Raw genomic sequence first — 19,503 nt, 5'->3', positions numbered from 1 at the left:
TAAATGCTGGCCTATGGATTTAAAGGGACAGTAACGCTGCTTGCCTGGGCACTGCATAGAATCAACCAATGAGCTGCCAGTTCTGCGCTGCACCACATCACTAAGGAAACGGTATCTATGGAAATCAACTCCTTTTTTTATTTTATTCATATAAAGCCCCAGGGCAGGTGCAATACACAGTACAGTGCAATATACATTAACCATACATTAACCAACCCCCAATGTGTCCCACCCACCGCTTCCTCTGGGGTCCAGCTATTACCAACATGAAATAAAGTGTGTGGCCCTTCATATGGTCAGGGGCAGTGGCGTAACTAGATATTACTGGGCCCCACAGCAAACTATTTTTCAGGCCCCTAAAATGTTTAGACGTTGACTTGTTTTTTCAATATTTATTGAAACTGTATATGAATTATGGGCTCATGGGGCCCCTATACCTCCTGGGCCCCCCTGCAGCTGCAGGGTCTGCTTCCTCTATAGTTACACATATGGTCAGGGGCCACAGTTAGGGCCTTGCATGTTATTTTGGGGCACAATGGGGCGCACCAAGGTCAGGACAGGGGTGTGTCCATGTGGGAACAGAGCAGATTAGGGGCAAAGTTAAAACTTTGCTGATTAAGAAACTGGGAATTGTGGGAGGAGAGGGACAGGCTGCAGGGAGTTTCTATAGATCGGGAGGAGAGGGACAGGCTGCCGGGATTTTATATAGATTGGGGAGGAGATGGACAGGCTGCAGGGAGTTTCTATAGACCGGGGAGGAGAGGGGTAGGCTGCAGGGAGTTTCTATAGACCGGGGAGGAGAGGGACAGGCTGCAGGGAGTTTCTATAGGTTGGGGAGGAGATGGACAGGCTGCAGGGAGTGTCCGGGGAGGAGACGGACAGGCTGCAGGGAGTTTCTATAGACCGGGGAGGAGATGGACAGGCTGCAGGGAGTGTCCGGGGAGGAGAGGGACAGGCTGCAGGGAGTTTCTATAGACAGGGGAGGAGAGGGACAGGCTGCAGGGAGTTTCTATAGATCGGGGAGGAGATGGACAGGCTGCAGGGAGTTTCTATAGACCGGGGAGGAGAGGGACAGGCTGCAGGGAGTTTCTATAGGTTGGGGAGGAGATGGACAGGCTGCAGGGAGTGTCCGGGGAGGAGATGGACAGGCTGCAGGGAGTTTCTATAGACCGGGGAGGAGATGGACAGGCTGCAGGGAGTGTCCGGGGAGGAGAGGGACAGGCTGCAGGGAGTTTCTATAGACAGGGGAGGAGAGGGACAGGCTGCAGGGAGTTTCTATAGATCGGGGAGGAGAGGGACAGGCTGCAAGGAGTTTCTATAGATCAGAAAGGAGAGGGACAGGCTGCAGGGAGTTTCTATAGACCGGGGAGGAGATGGACAGGCTGCAGGGAGTGTCCGGGGAGGAGAGGGACAGGCTGCAGGGAATTTCTATAGACCGGGGAGGAGAGGGACAGGCTGCAAGGAGTTTCTATAGATCAGAAAGGAGAGGGACAGGCTGCAGGGAGTTTCTATAGACCGGGGAGGAGATGGACAGGCTGCAGGGAGTGTGCGGGGAGGAGAGGGACAGGCTGCAGGGAATTTCTATAGACCGGGAAGGAGAGGGACAGGCTGCAGGGAGTTTCTATAGATCAGGGAGGAGAGGGACAGGCTGCAGGGAGTTTCTATAGATCAGGGAGGAGAGGGACAGGCTGCAGGGAGTTTCTATAGACCGGAGAGGAGATGGACAGGAATTACCTGTTACTCTGCGGATACTCCCAGCCGCCCAGTTTTGCTTCTCAGGTTCTTACACAACCAGCCAATAGGAAGATACTGGGATTTCTGGAGACAAAAAAGGTTTTACCCTCACTTAATGGCCCGGTACTTAGAGGCAGTAAAGGGTTGAAGCAACATGGCAGCACCAGATAAATCTATTGACTGTACCACCTGCTGTTTAGTGGGACCAGTAATCACCCCCTGAGAAGCAGAGAATATAAATCCCCTGGGGCAGTTGCCATTTGCCCGCCAGAGAATGGAACCCTAAGAGAGGGGCATCAGTGGTCTTCATTACAGAGAATGGGCTCCATCTCCTTTGCACCTTATTGCTCCACCAGACCCCCCCCCCCCAAGTCCAGTTCCTGGTGCAACTCCATGTGGCTTTGGGAACCCTACTTCTAACTTAGATTGCAAGCTTTGCAGGGCAGGAACACCCCACATGTCACACCTCACATTTAATATCAGTGGGTGTTTGTGAGAATAACGTAGGGGAAATGAATTTCTTGTCTGTGGGAATCTTACACACTATAAAATGTACATTCTCCAATTAAAGGGATAGTATCCCCCTGCCCCCCTTGTGCAACACAAGTGCCATGAATAGGGCTTGTGCTTATTTCTTGCACTAAATCTACTTGGTCTGTCTGAGCACAATCAGCTGAGAAGGCCTCTGAGTAAACAAACCCCTCCCTTCCTCCAGCTGAAGCCTTTGGCTTTTAGATAAGGAGAAGCTCATTATACAAGCACAAGTCACCAGGTGTTTCATGCTTTGCCTCTGGCCCAGTGAGAGCCCAAAGGCGCTGGTACTGGTGCTCCCCAGTGAATACACTGCTGCCTGCCCTTGGGAAGCCCCTGATTTACACTTAAAGTGCAATAATCTAATCCAGCACTGGGGCCCTTTGCACTGAACTGGAAATACTGCCAAATGCATTTTGCATGAGTTTCGGGCTAGGAAATCATCCCTTCTGTCCTCACCAGCTTTTGGGCCGTCAGTAGGTCCAATTGCCTTCGCCGACAGGCACTGGGGACCCTAAAGTGCCCCCCCCCCCGGCAGTCACACAAACTTTTGTCTGATCACTGAGGACCCAGCCGGGCAGAATGGCTGCAGGAAATTGAATCTGCCTTTGTACAATAGTATTTTATACAGATCTTTTGTCCAGAGCCACAACATGATCAGAGGAATAAAGGGCCAAATGCCTCCGGCTAACGAAGCTTTATTAGAACAACCTCTGGCCCAACATAATCACTAATCTCTTTCTATGGAAAACGGTGGGAAAGGGATCAAGACTGGGGTGACTTGTGGGTCGGCGATATGGGAGCCGTCTGTGTTACACCCCCAGCTTTATGTCCAAAGGAGCCCGGGCAAAGTGCCTGCTGGGACCGGTAATGTGGGAGACGCCCTATTAAATTACTGAAATACTAAACCCCAAGCAAAGTGAAATATCTCTCCCCTAATGTGAGGCTTGTGGTGCTGCTCACGTGCAACATAAACCCTGTAGGGAAATATTCCACATTACTGGCCCAGTAACTTTACAACACTCCAAGCAGTGATGATCAGCTCCGCGTGGGCGGGACATTATAAGCACAATGTTATCTGCTCTGCATGGGCAGGACATCATTTAAAACTGGACATTATGTACATAGGATGATTACATTTGAATGGTGGGAATTTAGATACTTGTGCTCATTAGCTCTTCATGGGCAGGACATTAAGTGCATATGCCAACCAGCTCTGCGTGGGCGGGGCATTGAAAGCACATTCTCATCTGCTCTTCATTGGAAGGAAATAATTTCAAATTTGGACATTATGTACATGGGATAATCATATTTGAATGGAGGGTAATTAAACTATACTGAATAGCTCTGCATGGGCAGGACATTAAGTGCATATGCCAACCAGCTCTGCGTGGGCGGGGCATTGAAAGCACATTCTCATCTGCTCTTCATTGGAAGGAAATAATTTCAAATTTGGACATTATGTACATGGGATAATCATATTTGAATGGAGGGTAATTAAACTATACTGAATAGCTCTGCATGGGCAGGACATTAAGTGCATATGCCAACCAGCTCTGCGTGGGCGGGGCATTGAAAGCACATTCTCATCTGCTCTTCATTGGAAGCAAATAATTTCAAATTTGGACATTATGTACATGGGATAATCATATTTGAATGGAGGGTAATTAAACTATACTGAATAGCTCTGCATGGGCAGGACATTAAGTGCATATGCCAACCAGCTCTGCGTGGGCGGGGCATTGAAAGCACATTCTCATCTGCTCTTCATTGGAAGGAAATAATTTCAAATTTGGACATTATGTACATGGGATAATCATATTTGAATGGAGGGTAATTAAACTATACTGAATAGCTCTGCATGGGCAGGACATTAAGTGCATATGCCAACCAGCTCTGCGTGGGCGGGACACCGTAAGCACATTCTCATCTGCGCTTCATTGGAAGGAAATAATTTCAAATTTGGACATTATGTACATGGGATAATCATATTTGAATGGAGGGAAATTAGATTATACTGAATGGGCAGGACATTAAGTGCATTTGCCGGCCAGCTCTGCGTGGGTGGGACATTACATAAAACACTGGTATTATGTCCATGAGTAGTTCTGCAGGGGCGGGATATTGATGATCAGCTCTACGACAGGATTTCCAAGGCTACTGATTGTCAATCTCCCTCAAATCTCAAATCTGTTTTTATGGTCCAAACCATCCAGTGCATTGGAATTAAATTTTGGGGGGTGATATTGGTGGGTGAGTATAAAGGGGGCTACAGACCTCCAGCAGAATATTTAGCCCCAGGAATCACTGAGGGGCATGTTTAGGTGAGTAGCTGCCAGTACAGGGGCAACTCCTGCCTTTTAGCCCCTGGGTAGTTAGACTGACAGATGTGGCCCTGTATCCCTTAGCAACAGGATTAGGAAATCTCACTTGGAAGTGAATGAGGGAGAATTTGGGAAGCGAATGTTACAGGATCTCTGGAGCTGAACGTTTTGCTTGGGTGACTCTCATGTAATTTCACCTTCTGGTGCGCTGGGCTGATAGAAGGACAAGGCTGATTTCACTCGGCGCTTGCTGAGACGCTCACTCATTATCCCACTCGTTATTTAACATTTAACCGAAAACTATGCGCAACACCAGGTTTAACAACAGCCAGAAACAGCCGCAGACACTTTTATGTACAATGATAAACAGGCCTTTGGCTTTTATTATATATAAGGGGCGCAATACAGGAACCCCACAAACCAACCAGCAGATGTTGCTCTAAGTTTTATTGGTCTTCATGATAACGGACATAGGAAGGGGTTCTTTACTGTAAGGGCAGTCAAGTTATGGGATTCCCTACCAAGAGAGGGGGAATGAGTGATTCATTGGTGGGGAGGAAAGGAGATCTCACCATCAGCATAGGAAGGGGTTCTTTACTGTAAGGGCAGTCAGGTTATGGGATTCCCTACCAAGAGAGGGGGAATGAGTGATTCATTGGTGGGGAGGAAAGGAGATCTCACCATCAGCATAGGAAGGGGTTCTTTACTGTAAGGACAGTCAGGTTATGGGATTCCCTACCAAGAGAGGGGGAATGAGTGATTCATTGGTGGGGAGGAAAGGAGATCTCACCATCAGCATAGGAAGGGGTACTTTACTGTAAGGACAGTCAGGTTATGGGATTCCCTACCAAGAGAGGGGGAATGAGTGATTCATTGGTGGGGAGGAAAGGAGATCTCACCATCAGCATAGGAAGGGGTTCTTTACTGTAAGGGCAGTCAGGTTATGGGATTCCCTACCAAGAGAGGGGAATGAGTGATTCATTGGTGGGGAGGAAAGGAGATCTCACCATCAGCATAGGAAGGGGTTCTTTACTGTAAGGACAGTCAGGTTATGGGATTCCCTACCAAGAGAGGGGGAATGAGTGATTCATTGGTGGGGAGGAAAGGAGATCTCACCATCAGTATAGGAAGGGGTTCTTTACTGTAAGGGTGCAAGGTTAAACATGACGGACTTGTGTCTCTCTATGAAACGCTCCATTTATTTTGATGAGTCTGGACGGAGGTTCCTCAGTTACGAGATTATAAAATGTAATTGAAAGGAATAATATCAGTTTTAGTTATGGGGGGGGCACTCATGCAGAAATGACAAACGAGCGCAGTTCCAGTAATTCCCGCGTTACAGAGAGAGATCCAGACTCTGCTCTTTGTTTCATTCCTGGACAAGCCGAGAGGAGAGAGAAGCACTGAGGTTCCCTAATAAGACTTTAATGAAGTGCCAGTTATACCAAGGGCATCGTGAGCAGAACCTCCGGCCCAGGGGATGATTATGTAGCCCAGTCTCATCCCACTTCTCCATCTCAGCACAGAACTTGTTTACACAGTGTCCAGATTTCCCCAATCCTAAAATATTTCTGCATTCCCATCAGTTCCTGTCCAATAAGCTTACAATCTAAGGTCCCTATCACATTCCCATCAGTTCCTGCCTTACAATCTAAGGTCCCTATCACATTCCCATCAGTTCCTGTCCAGGGAGCTTACAATCTAAGGTCCCTATCACATTCCCATCAGTCCCTGCCCCAGTGAGCTTACAATCTAAGGTCCCTATCACATTCCCATCAGTCCCTGCCCCAGTGAGTTTACAATCTAAGTACTTTCAATGGCCACCTCCAGGTCATTAATAAACAAGTTGAAAAGCAAGGGACCTAGTACAGAGCCCTGCGGTACTCCACTAACAACACTGGTCCAATTAGAAAATGTTCCATTTACCACCACTCTTTGTAGTCTATCTTTTAGCCAGTTCTCTATCCAGGTACAAATACTATGTTCCAGGCCAACATTCCTTCATTTAACCAGTAACCTTTTGTGTGGCACTGTGTCAAATGCTTTAGCAAAGTCTAAGTAAATCACATCCACTGCCATCCCAGAATCAAGGTCCCTGCTCACCTTCTCATTGTGTAGATACAGGGAAGCAGTGGGGTAAGAGGCAGTAGTAGAATTCCCTGATTTCCCGTGGTTATGTCACTTCCAGTTGATGAGAAAAGTAGATTTCTCTGAACAGAGAGCATGCTGGGAATGGGGCTGATTATCACACGGGCAGTGATTAGGCATCATGTGACTTGGCTTCGCTCATTTAGTAGAGGCATTTTGCGCTGCTTTTCAGTGGAAGGTCGGCCATTAATCTTCATATAATTGTATTTTACTGGAAGTCAGAAGTGTTAATGAGAGAAGTGAATGGTGTTCTACAGAGCCGTGAGCCAGAGTAACGTACAGAACCTGCGATGGGTTCATTAGAGGCCACTCGTTTGTATTAAAGTGAAACCCCAGGAGCCCCCTAGGGATTTACCAGCACCTCAAAAACCAAATGTTACCAATGATGCTGAATGAGGAATTTTGGGAAAATCAGTTCTGCACAAGAGCAATGTGGGGGTGATATAGGGGCTGCCCCCCTCATATTGTCTAGAACAGTGATGGGGTCTTTGCTTGAAGGCCAGTGACGGTTAGATTTGGGGTGAATACCCATTTGCTCCCCTAGATACTGTTGGAACTGTGGCTCATTGACTGATAGACTATATATAGTTATGGTGAGATTTGGGGTGCTTATCTGTACCCTGGGTACCCCTGGAACTATAGCAGGGTGACACCCCAATGTTTCTATATATCTGTAACCTTGTTATGAGCTAAGGGGGCCCAGTCTGAAGGCCAGTTAGGGGGAGATTTGGGGTGAGTGATTATTTGTACCCTGGGTACCCCTGGAACTATAGCAGGGTGACACCCCAATGTTTCTATATATCTGTAACCTTGTTATGAGCTAAGGGGGCCCAGTGTGAAGGTCAGTTAGGGGGAGATTTGGGGTGAGTGCTTATTTGTACCCTGGGTACCCCTGGAACTATAGCAGGGTGACACCCCAATGTTTCTATATATCTGTAACCTTGTTATGAGCTAAGGGGGCCCAGTCTGAAGGTCAGTTAGGGGGAGATTTGGGGTGAGTGATTATTTGTGCCCTGGGTACCCCTGGAACTATAGCAGGGTGACACCCCAATGTTTCTATATATCTGTAACCTTGTTATGAGCTAAGGGGGTCCAGTCTGAAGGCCAGTTAGGGGGAGATTTGGGGTGAGTGCTTATTTGTGCTCTGGGTACCCCCAGTCGGTTGCCAATTCATTCTCCTTTCACTGCAGGATTTGGGGGTACATCTGCAAGTGCTGAAATCAGGGGGATCTCAGGGACAGATGTGGCTGCCAATAAACACGTATCTCCCAGACATAAAGAGGATAATTAGGCCACAGAGCTGACATGTAGGTGAGTTCTGCATTATTAATGTTAACATATAATTACTGAGATGAGGAGCTGTATTAATGAGTGATACCCCTCCCTCCATGTTCTGCTCCCCCAAATCCCAGCATTATAGACTGACCCAGGCAAATAACCCGCAGGAGTTAAATGAATGGAGCCATTTCTTGCAGTCAGTTGTGTCAGTTTCAGCAGATAAATGATATTTAATATAAATCTATTTCTATAAATACTGGATCTATGGGCAGATTGGGACACTGAGCTCTTAGCAAAGAAACTGATTGGACTCCTGATTGGACAGTGGGGAAATTCTGCCGCCATATTGGCTGTCACCGATGACTAGGCCGTGGGGAAATGATTAAGGCTGGAGGGGGGCAGTTGTTGTCTATCAGACCCCAAGATCTCAGGGGTTGGGGGGTTAAGGAAAGTGCCAACACACTGACGGCTGGTGGCCACACAATGAGAAGTTTAATTAGGGAATTAAATGCCAAGTAAGTGGCTGGTGGCACAGAGAGAACATTCGTTCCCCTAATTAGACTTAATTGGTCTGAGTATAACCTGCTCTTTGGGCACAATTAGGGGACCTGATCTCTTGTTCCAGAAGGTTCAGCAGAATGTTTCCCTGTGAGCAAAGCCAATGGCCGGGGGTTCATTACTATTTGCTGCTCCCCGAGACCCCCCAGACATGAGGCTCCTCTTGATAAAGGGGGGTAATCACTGAGCAGTATTGGGGGGTCTCACCAGTGATTGAAGGAAAGTGCACAGGTTTGTGTCTCAGTGATACATTGTATTTACTTTACAACTGATACAGTTTCACACAATCTCAGCACCCCATTGGCTACTGACTTCCTATTGGCACAATTATTTACATGGGGGGGGTCACAACCTGGGCACATGAACCCCACAAACCAACAGACCTCCCCCCCAGTGGCTCATTTTGGTTCTGGCCAATCCAGTCGGGGTCTATGCCAAACTGAGGCCCATCGGGTACCAGACGTCGCTATCAAACTGCATGTGATCCACTGGGACATTCACTGCCGCAATCAACTGCCCTTTGCTTCTCACCACCAGTCGTATAACGTAGCCAGCAACGAGTGGTAGTAGCGAGTATCTCACCTAGAAACCAAACACAACAAAGCATTGGGAAATAACTTCTCACTAAATCTCCATCATGTCTGCAAATACTGCTCTGGTACAGGGATTCATCTGGCAGAGGATGCTGGGAGCTGTAGTTTTAAAGGGTCAATAGTGTGGGTGGGTGCGAGGACCATGTGGTCTTGCAGTGCCCGAGGAGAAAATCTGGGCCAGTACTTACCCAGGTACAGAGCTCTGATTCTCTGTACTTCCTGCTCCTGGGCTGTTCTCTTTCCCATGGTCAGACAGGAACCTCCCCCTGGGTAAGTGAATCCAATCTCCCCCAGTACTTACCCAGGTACAGAGCTCTGATTCTCTGTACTTCCTGCTCCTGGGCTGTTCTCTTTCCCATGGTCAGACAGGAAACTCCCCCTGGGTAAGTGAATCCAATCTCCCCCAGTACTTACCCAGGTACAGAGCTCTGATTCTCTGTACTTCCTGCTCCTGGGCTGCTCTCTTTCCCATGGTCAGACAGGAACCTCCTCCTGGGTAAGTGAATCCAATCTCCCCCAGTACTTACCCAGGTACAGAGCTCTGATTCTCTGTACTTCCTACTCCTGGGCTGCTCTCTTTCCCATGGTCAGACAGGAACCTCCCCCTGGGTAAGTGAATCCAATCTCCCCCAGTACTTACCCAGGTACAGAGCTCTGATTCTCTGTACTTCCTGCTCCTGGGCTGTTCTCTTTCCCATGGTCAGACAGGATCCTCCCCCTGGGTAAGTGAATCCAATCTCCCCCAGTACTTACCCAGGTACAGAGCTCTGATTCTCTGTACTTCCTGCTCCTGGGCTGCTCTCTTTCCCATGGTCAGACAGGAACCTCCCCCTGGGTAAGTGAATCCAATCTCCCCCAGTACTTACCCAGGTACAGAGCTCTGATTCTCTGTACTTCCTGCTCCTGGGCTGCTCTCTTTCCTATGGTCAGACAGGATCCTCCCCCTGGGTAAGTGAATCCAATCTCCCCCAGTACTTACCCAGGTACAGAGCTCTGATTCTCTGTACTTCCTGCTCCTGGGCTGTTCTCTTTCCCATGGTCAGACAGGAAACTCCCCCTGGGTAAGTGAATCCAATCTCCCCCAGTACTTACCCAGGTACAGAGCTCTGATTCTCTGTACTTCCTGCTCCTGGGCTGTTCTCTTTCCCATGGTCAGACAGGAACCTCCCCCTGGGTAAGTGAATCCAATCTCCCCCAGTACTTACCCAGGTACAGAGCTCTGATTCTCTGTACTTCCTGCTCCTGGGCTGTTCTCTTTCCCATGGTCAGACAGGAACCTCCCCCTGGGTAAGTGAATCCAATCTCCCCCAGTACTTACCCAGGTACAGAGCTCTGATTCTCTGTACTTCCTGCTCCTGGGCTGTTCTCTTTCCCATGGTCAGACAGGAACCTCCCCCTGGGAAAGTGAATCCAATCTCCCCCAGTACTTACCCAGGTACAGAGCTCTGATTCTCTGTACTTCCTGCTCCTGGGCTGTTCTCTTTCCCATGGTCAGACAGGAATCCAATCTCCCCTAACCCTAATATAACTTACTATTTCATTATAGATCAGAGCAGATTTCCCTGTGGATTTGACCCTTCTCAGTGACGTTTGTTGTGGATCTGGTAACAGAAGAACCTCAATTTCGGTGCAAGGGGAGGAGCCATCTGGGAGATGCTGCAAAACGCCAAGAAGAACAATAAAAAGAGTTAATTATCAGTTAACCCCCCAATTCCCAACAATGTGGAAAGAACTGCTCATAAAGCTGCAGTGAACCCCCTTTTTATAACACTGGGCCAAGAACCCCAGAAGTGGAAATGCCCAATAACCATTTACTCTGGACTCTGTGTATCGGGGGGTTCGGCAGATTCACCCCCAGTTGTTTGTGGAATGTAAAGAGAAAGTAAAAGTCATTGAAATTCCATTGGGGTCACATTGTGGGGCTTTCAGTCCCCAGTCAGGAATATTTAATCAGTGGGCGGGGCTTTGTTTGCAAGATGGCTGCCCCCGCTCGAGCTGATTAATTCACTGCAATGAGAATCTGCTCCACGGGAATAATGACTGCAGTGAACGTCACTCATAAGGGCCTATGGGAAGGTCTCACTACTTGTGATGTCATTAGGGAAACTCTGTGTTGCTACAGGAGGCGACCTTGTACATCAGAGCTAGCACTCTAGTGCACTTTAGTAGCCCGTTAATACAATGAGTATAAGCGCAGGACACAGATACTGAGGGGAAAGAACTCACAATGTTCCTGAGGTGCTTAATGAGGACCGACAGTGTCTGGTTCTTGTAGGAAACGTGAAGCTGAACTGCAGGTCTCACATCCGTGTCTGTTATACAGAGAGAATGGAATGAGTGGGGCACAACCCCCGGCCCCCAATTCTGCCGACTCACACCCCCACCCACAATTCTGTCTCACCCCCTGGTACTCACAGCACAGCCCCTGTAATTCACAGACAGCAGCTAAATTGCACCAGTGCAGTTGCCCATAGCAACCAGTAAATAGTTTCTGTTTCTGATTGGATTTGTTGCTACGGGAACTGGAATGGTGCAGTTTTGCTCTTGTCTTTGTGTATCAGCCCCATGGTCTTTAATGAAATGCAGAAATTGGTACTTACCCCCCGACGATGAAGCTGCCCCGGTTCTGCCCTCCGCACCCAGATAATTCAGAACTTTCTCACTCTGAAAGAGACACAAAGAGACGCTGGGAAATGTCCCCACACCCCCCCCCCCCCTCTATACAGGATTGCACTTTATTTATCACTTTATCGTACAATTCTTTTCCTGGGACAGGGGAAGTTTCGCCCTGAAAGTCATCTGTCTGGGGGTATTTCATCCTCATCTGATACCCACAGCTGTGCAGCACCACCCTATAGAGTGTGAGCTCCTTGTGTAATGGGAGAGTCACTCAGTTCCACACACCCAGAACTTTGACTGTCACTCATGTATTATAAGGGATAATGTACCCCCTACTGTAAATGATAAGGATATTAGAAGTCACTGAGGGGTTGTTCTGTGACCATATAAAGGCACAAGGCTGCAGGCTGAGTTATACAGGGAACTCTGAGTATCACTCATGTATTATAAGGGATAATGTACCCCCTACTGTAAATGATAAGGATATTAGAAGTCACTGAGGGGTTGTTCTGTGACCATATAAAGGCACAAGGCTGCAGGCTGAGTTATACAGGGAACTCTGAGTATCACTCATGTATTATAAGGGATAATGTACCCCCTACTGTAAATGATAAGGATATTAGAAGTCACTGAGGGGTTGTTCTGTGACCATATAAAGGCACAAGGCTGCAGGCTGAGTTATACAGGGAACTCTGAGTATCACTCATGTATTATAAGGGATAATGTACCCCCTACTGTAAATGATAAGGATATTAGAAGTCACTGAGGGGTTGTTCTGTGACCATATAAAGGCACAAGGCTGCAGGCTGAGTTATACAGGGAACTCTGAGTATCACTCATGTATTATAAGGGATAATGTACCCCCTACTGTAAATGATAAGGATATTAGAAGTCACTGAGGGGTTGTTTTGTGACCATATAAAGGCACAAGGCTGCAGGCTGAGTTATACAGGGAACTCTGAGTATCACTCATGTATTATAAGGGATAATGTACCCCCTACTGTAAATGATAAGGATATTAGAAGTCACTGAGGGGTTGTTCTGTGACCATATAAAGGCACAAGGCTGCAGGCTGAGTTATACAGGGAACTCTGAGTATCACTCATGTATTATAAGGGATAATGTACCCCCTACTGTAAATGATAAGGATATTAGAAGTCACTGAGGGGTTGTTCTGTGACCATATAAAGGCACAAGGCTGCAGGCTGAGTTATACAGGGAACTCTGAGTATCACTCATGTATTATAAGGGATAATGTACCCCCTACTGTAAATGATAAGGATATTAGAAGTCACTGAGGGGTTGTTCTGTGACCATATAAAGACACAAGGCTGCAGGCTGAGTTATACAGGGAACTCTGAGTATCACTCATGTATTATAAGGGATAATGTACCCCCTACTGTAAATGATAAGGATATTAGAAGTCACTGAGGGGTTGTTCTGTGACCATATAAAGGCACAAGGCTGCAGGCTGAGTTATACAGGGAACTCTGAGTATCACTCATGTATTATTAGGGATAATGTACCCCCTACTGTAAATGATAAGGATATTAGAAGTCACTGAGGGGTTGTTCTGTGACCATATAAAGGCACAAGGCTGCAGGCTGAGTTATACAGGGAACTCTGAGTATCACTCATGTATTATTAGGGATAATGTACCCCCTACTGTAAATGATAAGGATATTAGAAGTCACTGAGGGGTTGTTCTGTGACCATATAAAGGCACAAGGCTGCAGGCTGAGTTATACAGGGAACTCTGAGTATCACTCATGTATTATAAGGGATAATGTACCCCCTACTGTAAATGATAAGGATATTAGAAGTCACTGAGGGGTTGTTCTGTGACCATATAAAGGCACAAGGCTGCAGGCTGAGTTATACAGGGAACTCTGAGTATCACTCATGTATTATAAGGGATAATGTACCCCCTACTGTAAATGATAAGGATATTAGAAGTCACTGAGGGGTTGTTCTGTGACCATATAAAGACACAAGGCTGCAGGCTGAGTTATACAGGGAACTCTGAGTATCACTCATGTATTATAAGGGATAATGTACCCCCTACTGTAAATGATAAGGATATTAGAAGTCACTGAGGGGTTGTTCTGTGACCATATAAAGGCACAAGGCTGCAGGCTGAGTTATACAGGGAACTCTGAGTATCACTCATGTATTATTAGGGATAATGTACCCCCTACTGTAAATGATAAGGATATTAGAAGTCACTGAGGGGTTGTTCTGTGACCATATAAAGGCACAAGGCTGCAGGCTGAGTTATACAGGGAACTCTGAGTATCACTCATGTATTATTAGGGATAATGTACCCCCTACTGTAAATGATAAGGATATTAGAAGTCACTGAGGGGTTGTTCTGTGACCATATAAAGGCACAAGGCTGCAGGCTGAGTTATACAGGGAACTCTGAGTATCACTCATGGATTATAAGGGATAATGTACCCCCTACTGTAAATGATAAGGATATTAGAAGTCACTGAGGGGTTGTTCTGTGACCATATAAAGGCACAAGGCTGCAGGCTTACGCATTATCTTTCAATACTCCGGGGGAAAGGAAGTGCAGGTGATTTACAGAGAGATGAGGAGCCAATTCATTTGTATTACAGAATAAAGCTACAAGAAAACATTAATTACATGTAGATTTGCGCATTTAAAGAACAAACAAAGAGCAGAATGGGCTGATTTCGGAAGCCGGTAACTCTGGTAACAATCTCTCACACTGGGAAACTAAATTGATCCCGTATTTATTAGGTCGGTGCTACATTTATCTTCCCAGGTAATGAGAAATGGAACATTATTTCCATAAGAAAGAAAATGAAAGCTGATAATGATATATTGTAGCACAGTGATCACTAACACAATGGGCCCAGAAGCAGCAGCAGGCGGTGGCTGAATGTTCTGGTTGGGAATGAGAAGTTCTTGTCAAGTTGGGGATTGACATTCAGTCTGGGCAGTTGGTGAAGGCGGGGCTAGTGAGAGGCAGCCAATAGCTGAGCAATATTATCCAGGATGCCACTTATACACTCATTGGGGATGCTGGGAAATGTATTTCAGTAGCTGTTACTATTAATGGTCAGAGAAGCGGAAGGACTGGAATTTACGAGATCAACTTATTTACTATACCCTTATGATCTTCTATTAAAGAGGAACGGTCATGCAAACAAACATTAAACTTCATGACATAAAAATATGGAACATTCTAAATATATATCTTATATATATATACAGTATATGTATGTTCAACTATTGTCTCCATCATCTCACAATGTCCCCCATCCTGAATAGCTCTCAGTATCTTACTCCTTGTCATCATCTCACCCTACTGTCACCATCTCACGACCTCATCCTACTGTCTCCATCTTGCCCTACTGTCTCCATCTTGTCCTACTGACTCCATCTTGTCCTTCTGTCTCCATCTTGCCCTACTGTCTCCATCTTGTCCTACTGTCTCAATCTTGTCCTACTGTCTCCATCTCTATCTTGTCCTATTGTCTCCATCTTGCCCTGTCTCCATCTTGTCCTACTGTCTCAATCTTGTCCTACTGTCTCCATCTTGTCCTACTATATCTATCTTGCCCTATTGTCTCCATCATGCCCTACTGTCTCCATCTTGTCCTACTGTCTCCATCTTACCCTACTGTCTCCATCGTCCTACTGTCTCCATCTTGTCCTACTGTCTCCATCTTTCCCTACTGTCTCCATCTTGCCCTATTTTCTCTATCTTGTCCTTCTGTCTCCAACTTGCCCTACTGCCTCCATCTTGCCCTACTGACTCCATCTTGCCCTACTGTTTCCATCTTGCCCTGCTGTCTCTATCTTTACCTACTGTCTCTATCTTGTCCTTCTGTCTCCATCTTGCCCTGTCTCCATCTTGTCCTACTGTCTCAATCTTGTCCTACTGTCTCCATCTCTATCTTGTCCTTCTGTCTCCATCTTGCCCTGTCTCCATCTTGTCCTACTGTCTCAATCTTGTCCTACTGTCTCCATCTTGTCCTACTATCTCTATCTTGCCCTATTGTCTCCATCATGCCCTACTGTCTCCATCTTGTCCTACTGTCTCCATCTTGTCCTACTGTCTCCATCTTTCCCTACTGTCTCCATCTTGCCCTACTTTCTCTATCTTGTCCTTCTGTCTCCAACTTGCCCTACTGCCTCCATCTTGTCCTACTGTCTCCATCTTGTCCTACTGTCTCCATCTTTCCCTACTGTCTCCATCTTGCCCTACTTTCTGTATCTTGTCCTTCTGTCTCCAACTTGCCCTACTGTCTCCATCTTGTCCTACTATCTCTATCTTGCCCTTCTGTCTCCATCTTGTCCTACTATCTCTATCTTGCCCTACTGTCTCCATCTTGTGCTGCTGTCCCAATATAGGCAGGGGGCAGTAATGTTATGGGCAAGGGGAAATGATTGCTCGGTTGAATACGATCTGCCACTCACTTTCTTATTAATCTTGCGGATACTGGCGATGGCTGCACGTTTAATGAGATTTTTGGGGTTGCCCCCGGCAGGATCCATGAGGTCGATCTGAGACACACTCTTGGCCATGTCTGACAGTGATGTGTTTGCAAGGATATGTATGAGATTGTTCAGCTTTACTGGGAAACACTGCAGACTCTCACTGATTTTCCTACAGGTGAAACAGAAGCAAATACTATATATTAATAAAATTATCCAGCTCAGTCATTCAGTGAATGGTTCTCTATAATCCAATCTCTTTCCTTTATAAATTAGTGCTAATTCTCTCCTGCATTCTATTGACCCCCTAAAGAGGGAATTTAGGCCATTTTGCAGGCCACAGTAAGGGGTCTACTGAAATGTGGGCTCATCTGCAAATCTCTTAGTATCCCTTTGGTCTAATGGGACCCTGATCAGCTCACATATCTATTAGTTATTTTCCAATATTACTTTATATTTGTATTTTTACCTGGTAAAATAGCTGGTGGCCTCGGGTTCAGAGTCCTGGGGCCGAAGGTTATTCTGCAGGTACCTCAGATCTTCTACCCCACATAGTTCTGGCAGCCCACCCTGTAGCATCTGCCAGAGGAACCAGAGGGAATGGGGTTGGTTCACTTAGATAAATGTGCCCCTAAATATACCACCTTGCACCCTCCTAAGGGAGACTCACCAGTTCCAGCATGTTGATCAGTAAGTGGCTGTGTTTGCGGAGAATGTTATAGGCCTGACAGCAGAGCTCCACAAAGTCTCTTGCTCTATCGAGGTTCTTCCCCCCATCAGTGATGAAATATTCCATCTCAGAGGTGAATATGAAGGGAGCTCGGTCTCTGGAAACAAAAGGAACCCAAACTCTCAGAAAATCCTGATTCCCAGTTAAAAATTACATTCTAGTCTCACAATCCAAACAATGGGAATGATCAAGAATAGAAAGAATTTGATTTATAAAAATTGGAAATAGGGAACTGTATTGGCCTCTCTTAGTCACAGGGTCACCCACTCAACCAACCAGGTCAGCCGCATCACCCCCCATCCCAATATGTCGTCTATGAGCACAAACAGGAGCAGATTGGAGTGGTTACCACTGGAGAGGTCAACTCATTTAGCTGGACTAGGGGTGGGCAACAAGGAAGGTATGTGCCTAGCGCACCCAAACTTTGCACCCTATACACGCGCCTCTCTGCCTACCCATAATTCTGGCCCTGCTCAGTCAGAAGAAAATGACATCTGAAGTTATTCAATTAGTTGCTTAATAGAAGATCTTTGATTGGATATGATTAAGACTGACAGAAGGATAATTGGTTGGGGCCTTAGGGTCTGATACCCAATAACCATCATTCCCCTCAGTAACATCAGCCTGAATATAAGGCGAGGATCAGGCTTTCAAATAACTTCTATTATTTATTGCACAGAAATGTGGGCTCCGGGACTTACAGAACCAATGCAACTCCCCTTCCAATGTTCTGTGCCCTTGACTCTAATTACTGGCCATGTCCTTCTCTTGGCTCAGAGGCATCAGTATTAAAGGGACAGTAGGAGATGGAGGGAAGACAGACAGACAGGGCAGTGCTTAGAGCAATCAGACTTTATTAGACTTCACACAGTCATTTTATTTATTTAGGTATAAGTAGGAATATGTAGTGTATGGGCCTCAGTCAATGGGGGTGAACTGTAGTTTTATAGCTGAAGGGAAAGGAGTTGCGCTGCTTGAGTCTTGTGAACCTTCTTGCCCTACTCTCACAAATTGCTTTATTGTCTTATCTCTCTACATCTTGCCTTGCGATCTCCATCTTGCCCTACTGTCTCCATCTTGCCTTTCGGTTTCCATCTTGTCCTACTGTCTCCCTCTTGCCCTACTGTCTCCACTTGCCCTACTTTCTCCATCTTGTCCTACTGTCTCCACTTGCCCTACTTTCTCCATCTTGTCCTACTGTCTCCCTCTTGCCCTTCTGTCTCCACCTTGTCCTACTGTCTCCATCTTGTCCTACTGTCTCCATCTTGCCCTACTGTCTCCATCTTGCCCTACTGTCTCCCTCTTGCCCTACTGTCTCCACTTGCCCTACTTTCTCCATCTTGTCCTACTGTCTCTACTTGCCCTACTTTCTCCATCTTGTCCTACTGTCTCCCTCTTGCCCTTCTGTCTCCACCTTGTCCTACTGTCTCCATCTTGTCCTACTGTCTCCATCTTGTCTTACCATCTCCATCTTGTCCTACCGTCTCCATCTTGTCCTACCGTCTCCATCTTGTCCTACCATCTCTATCTTGTCCTACTGTCTCTATCTTGCCCTACAGTCTCCATATTGCCCTGCTGTCTCCATCTTGTCCTACTGTCTCCCTCTTGCCCTACTGTCTCCACTTGCCCTACTTTCTCCATCTTGTCCTACTGTCTCCACTTGCCCTACTTTCTCCATCTTGTCCTACTGTCTCCCTCTTGCCCTTCTGTCTCCACCTTGTCCTACTGTCTCCATCTTGTCCTACTGTCTCCATCTTGTCTTACCATCTCCATCTTGTCCTACCGTCTCCATCTTGTCCTACCGTCTCCATCTTGTCCTACCATCTCTATCTTGTCCTACTGTCTCTATCTTGCCCTACAGTCTCCATATTGCCCTGCTGTCTCCATCTTGTCCTACTGTCTCCATCTTGCCCTACTGTCTCCATATTGCCCTGCGGTCTCCATTTTGCCTTACTGGACTTAACCCTAACAAAATACAGCGCAGCTCCTTATGTCCCGAGTCAGAGCAATGGCCTCCAGCCCTGGAAATATAGTCATTGGATTTAAAAGGAACAGATTCTCCCATTATGAGCACAAACCTGGACATTTTGCCGTATAAAACGTAGGAATCCTATTACTCACCTTTTAATGCTACCAAATTTCTGAGCATGACCGAGGAACTTGCCAAAGTCAATGTGGAACATGTGCCCCGTGTTGGTCACCATAATGTTATCATTGTGTCTGTCACAGACCCCCAGTATAAAGGTAACGACACACCAACCAGCACAGGAGAATAGGAAGTTCTCTTTTGCCTGTAGGAACCAACATTATAGCACATTAAATACACAGGGGCCATGTAGGGTGTGGCCCTACTATAGGTTTGGGTTTCAAGGGATAACATGGCTCAGTATGCATAGCAAAAATAACCTACACCCTTAACTCACTTACCCCAAGGTCTCCATCTTGACCTACTGTCTCCATCTTGACTTATTGTCTCCATCTTGACCAACTATCTCAGTCTTGTTCTACTGACTCCATC

The 19,503-nt window shown here is 46.6% G+C and overlaps 1 protein-coding gene across 5 annotated transcripts in view; it reads right to left on the bottom strand.

Moving 5' to 3' along the window:
• Positions 1–7,843: 7,843 nt before the first annotated feature.
• The window catches only part of LOC108712508 (phosphatidylinositol 4-phosphate 3-kinase C2 domain-containing subunit gamma), a 36,540-nt gene continuing 24,880 nt past the window's right edge, over positions 7,844–19,503 (bottom strand). For 4 of the 5 annotated variants that reach the window (XM_041587815.1, XM_018254707.2, XM_018254708.2 and 1 more), the window contains exons 24-31: positions 19,107–19,276; positions 16,926–17,082; positions 16,725–16,834; positions 16,238–16,427; positions 11,767–11,830; positions 11,393–11,478; positions 10,700–10,822; positions 7,844–9,155 (exon numbers count right to left, since the gene is read on the bottom strand). In XM_041587815.1, coding sequence (XP_041443749.1) covers positions 9,003–9,155; positions 10,700–10,822; positions 11,393–11,478; positions 11,767–11,830; positions 16,238–16,427; positions 16,725–16,834; positions 16,926–17,082; positions 19,107–19,276 — 1,053 coding nt within the window. In that variant the 3' untranslated portion in view covers positions 7,844–9,002. The remainder of the gene's footprint in view (positions 9,156–10,699; positions 10,823–11,392; positions 11,479–11,766; positions 11,831–16,237; positions 16,428–16,724; positions 16,835–16,925; positions 17,083–19,106; positions 19,277–19,503) is intronic. The other variant, XM_018254706.2, reaches the window with a different exon arrangement.

The sequence above is a fragment of the Xenopus laevis genome, chromosome 3S (genome assembly GCF_017654675.1).
Source record: "Xenopus laevis strain J_2021 chromosome 3S, Xenopus_laevis_v10.1, whole genome shotgun sequence".
Taxonomy (NCBI): domain Eukaryota; kingdom Metazoa; phylum Chordata; class Amphibia; order Anura; family Pipidae; genus Xenopus; species Xenopus laevis.
Note: the sequence above shows the minus strand (reverse complement) of the source record. Positions and strands in the feature narration are given on the sequence as shown.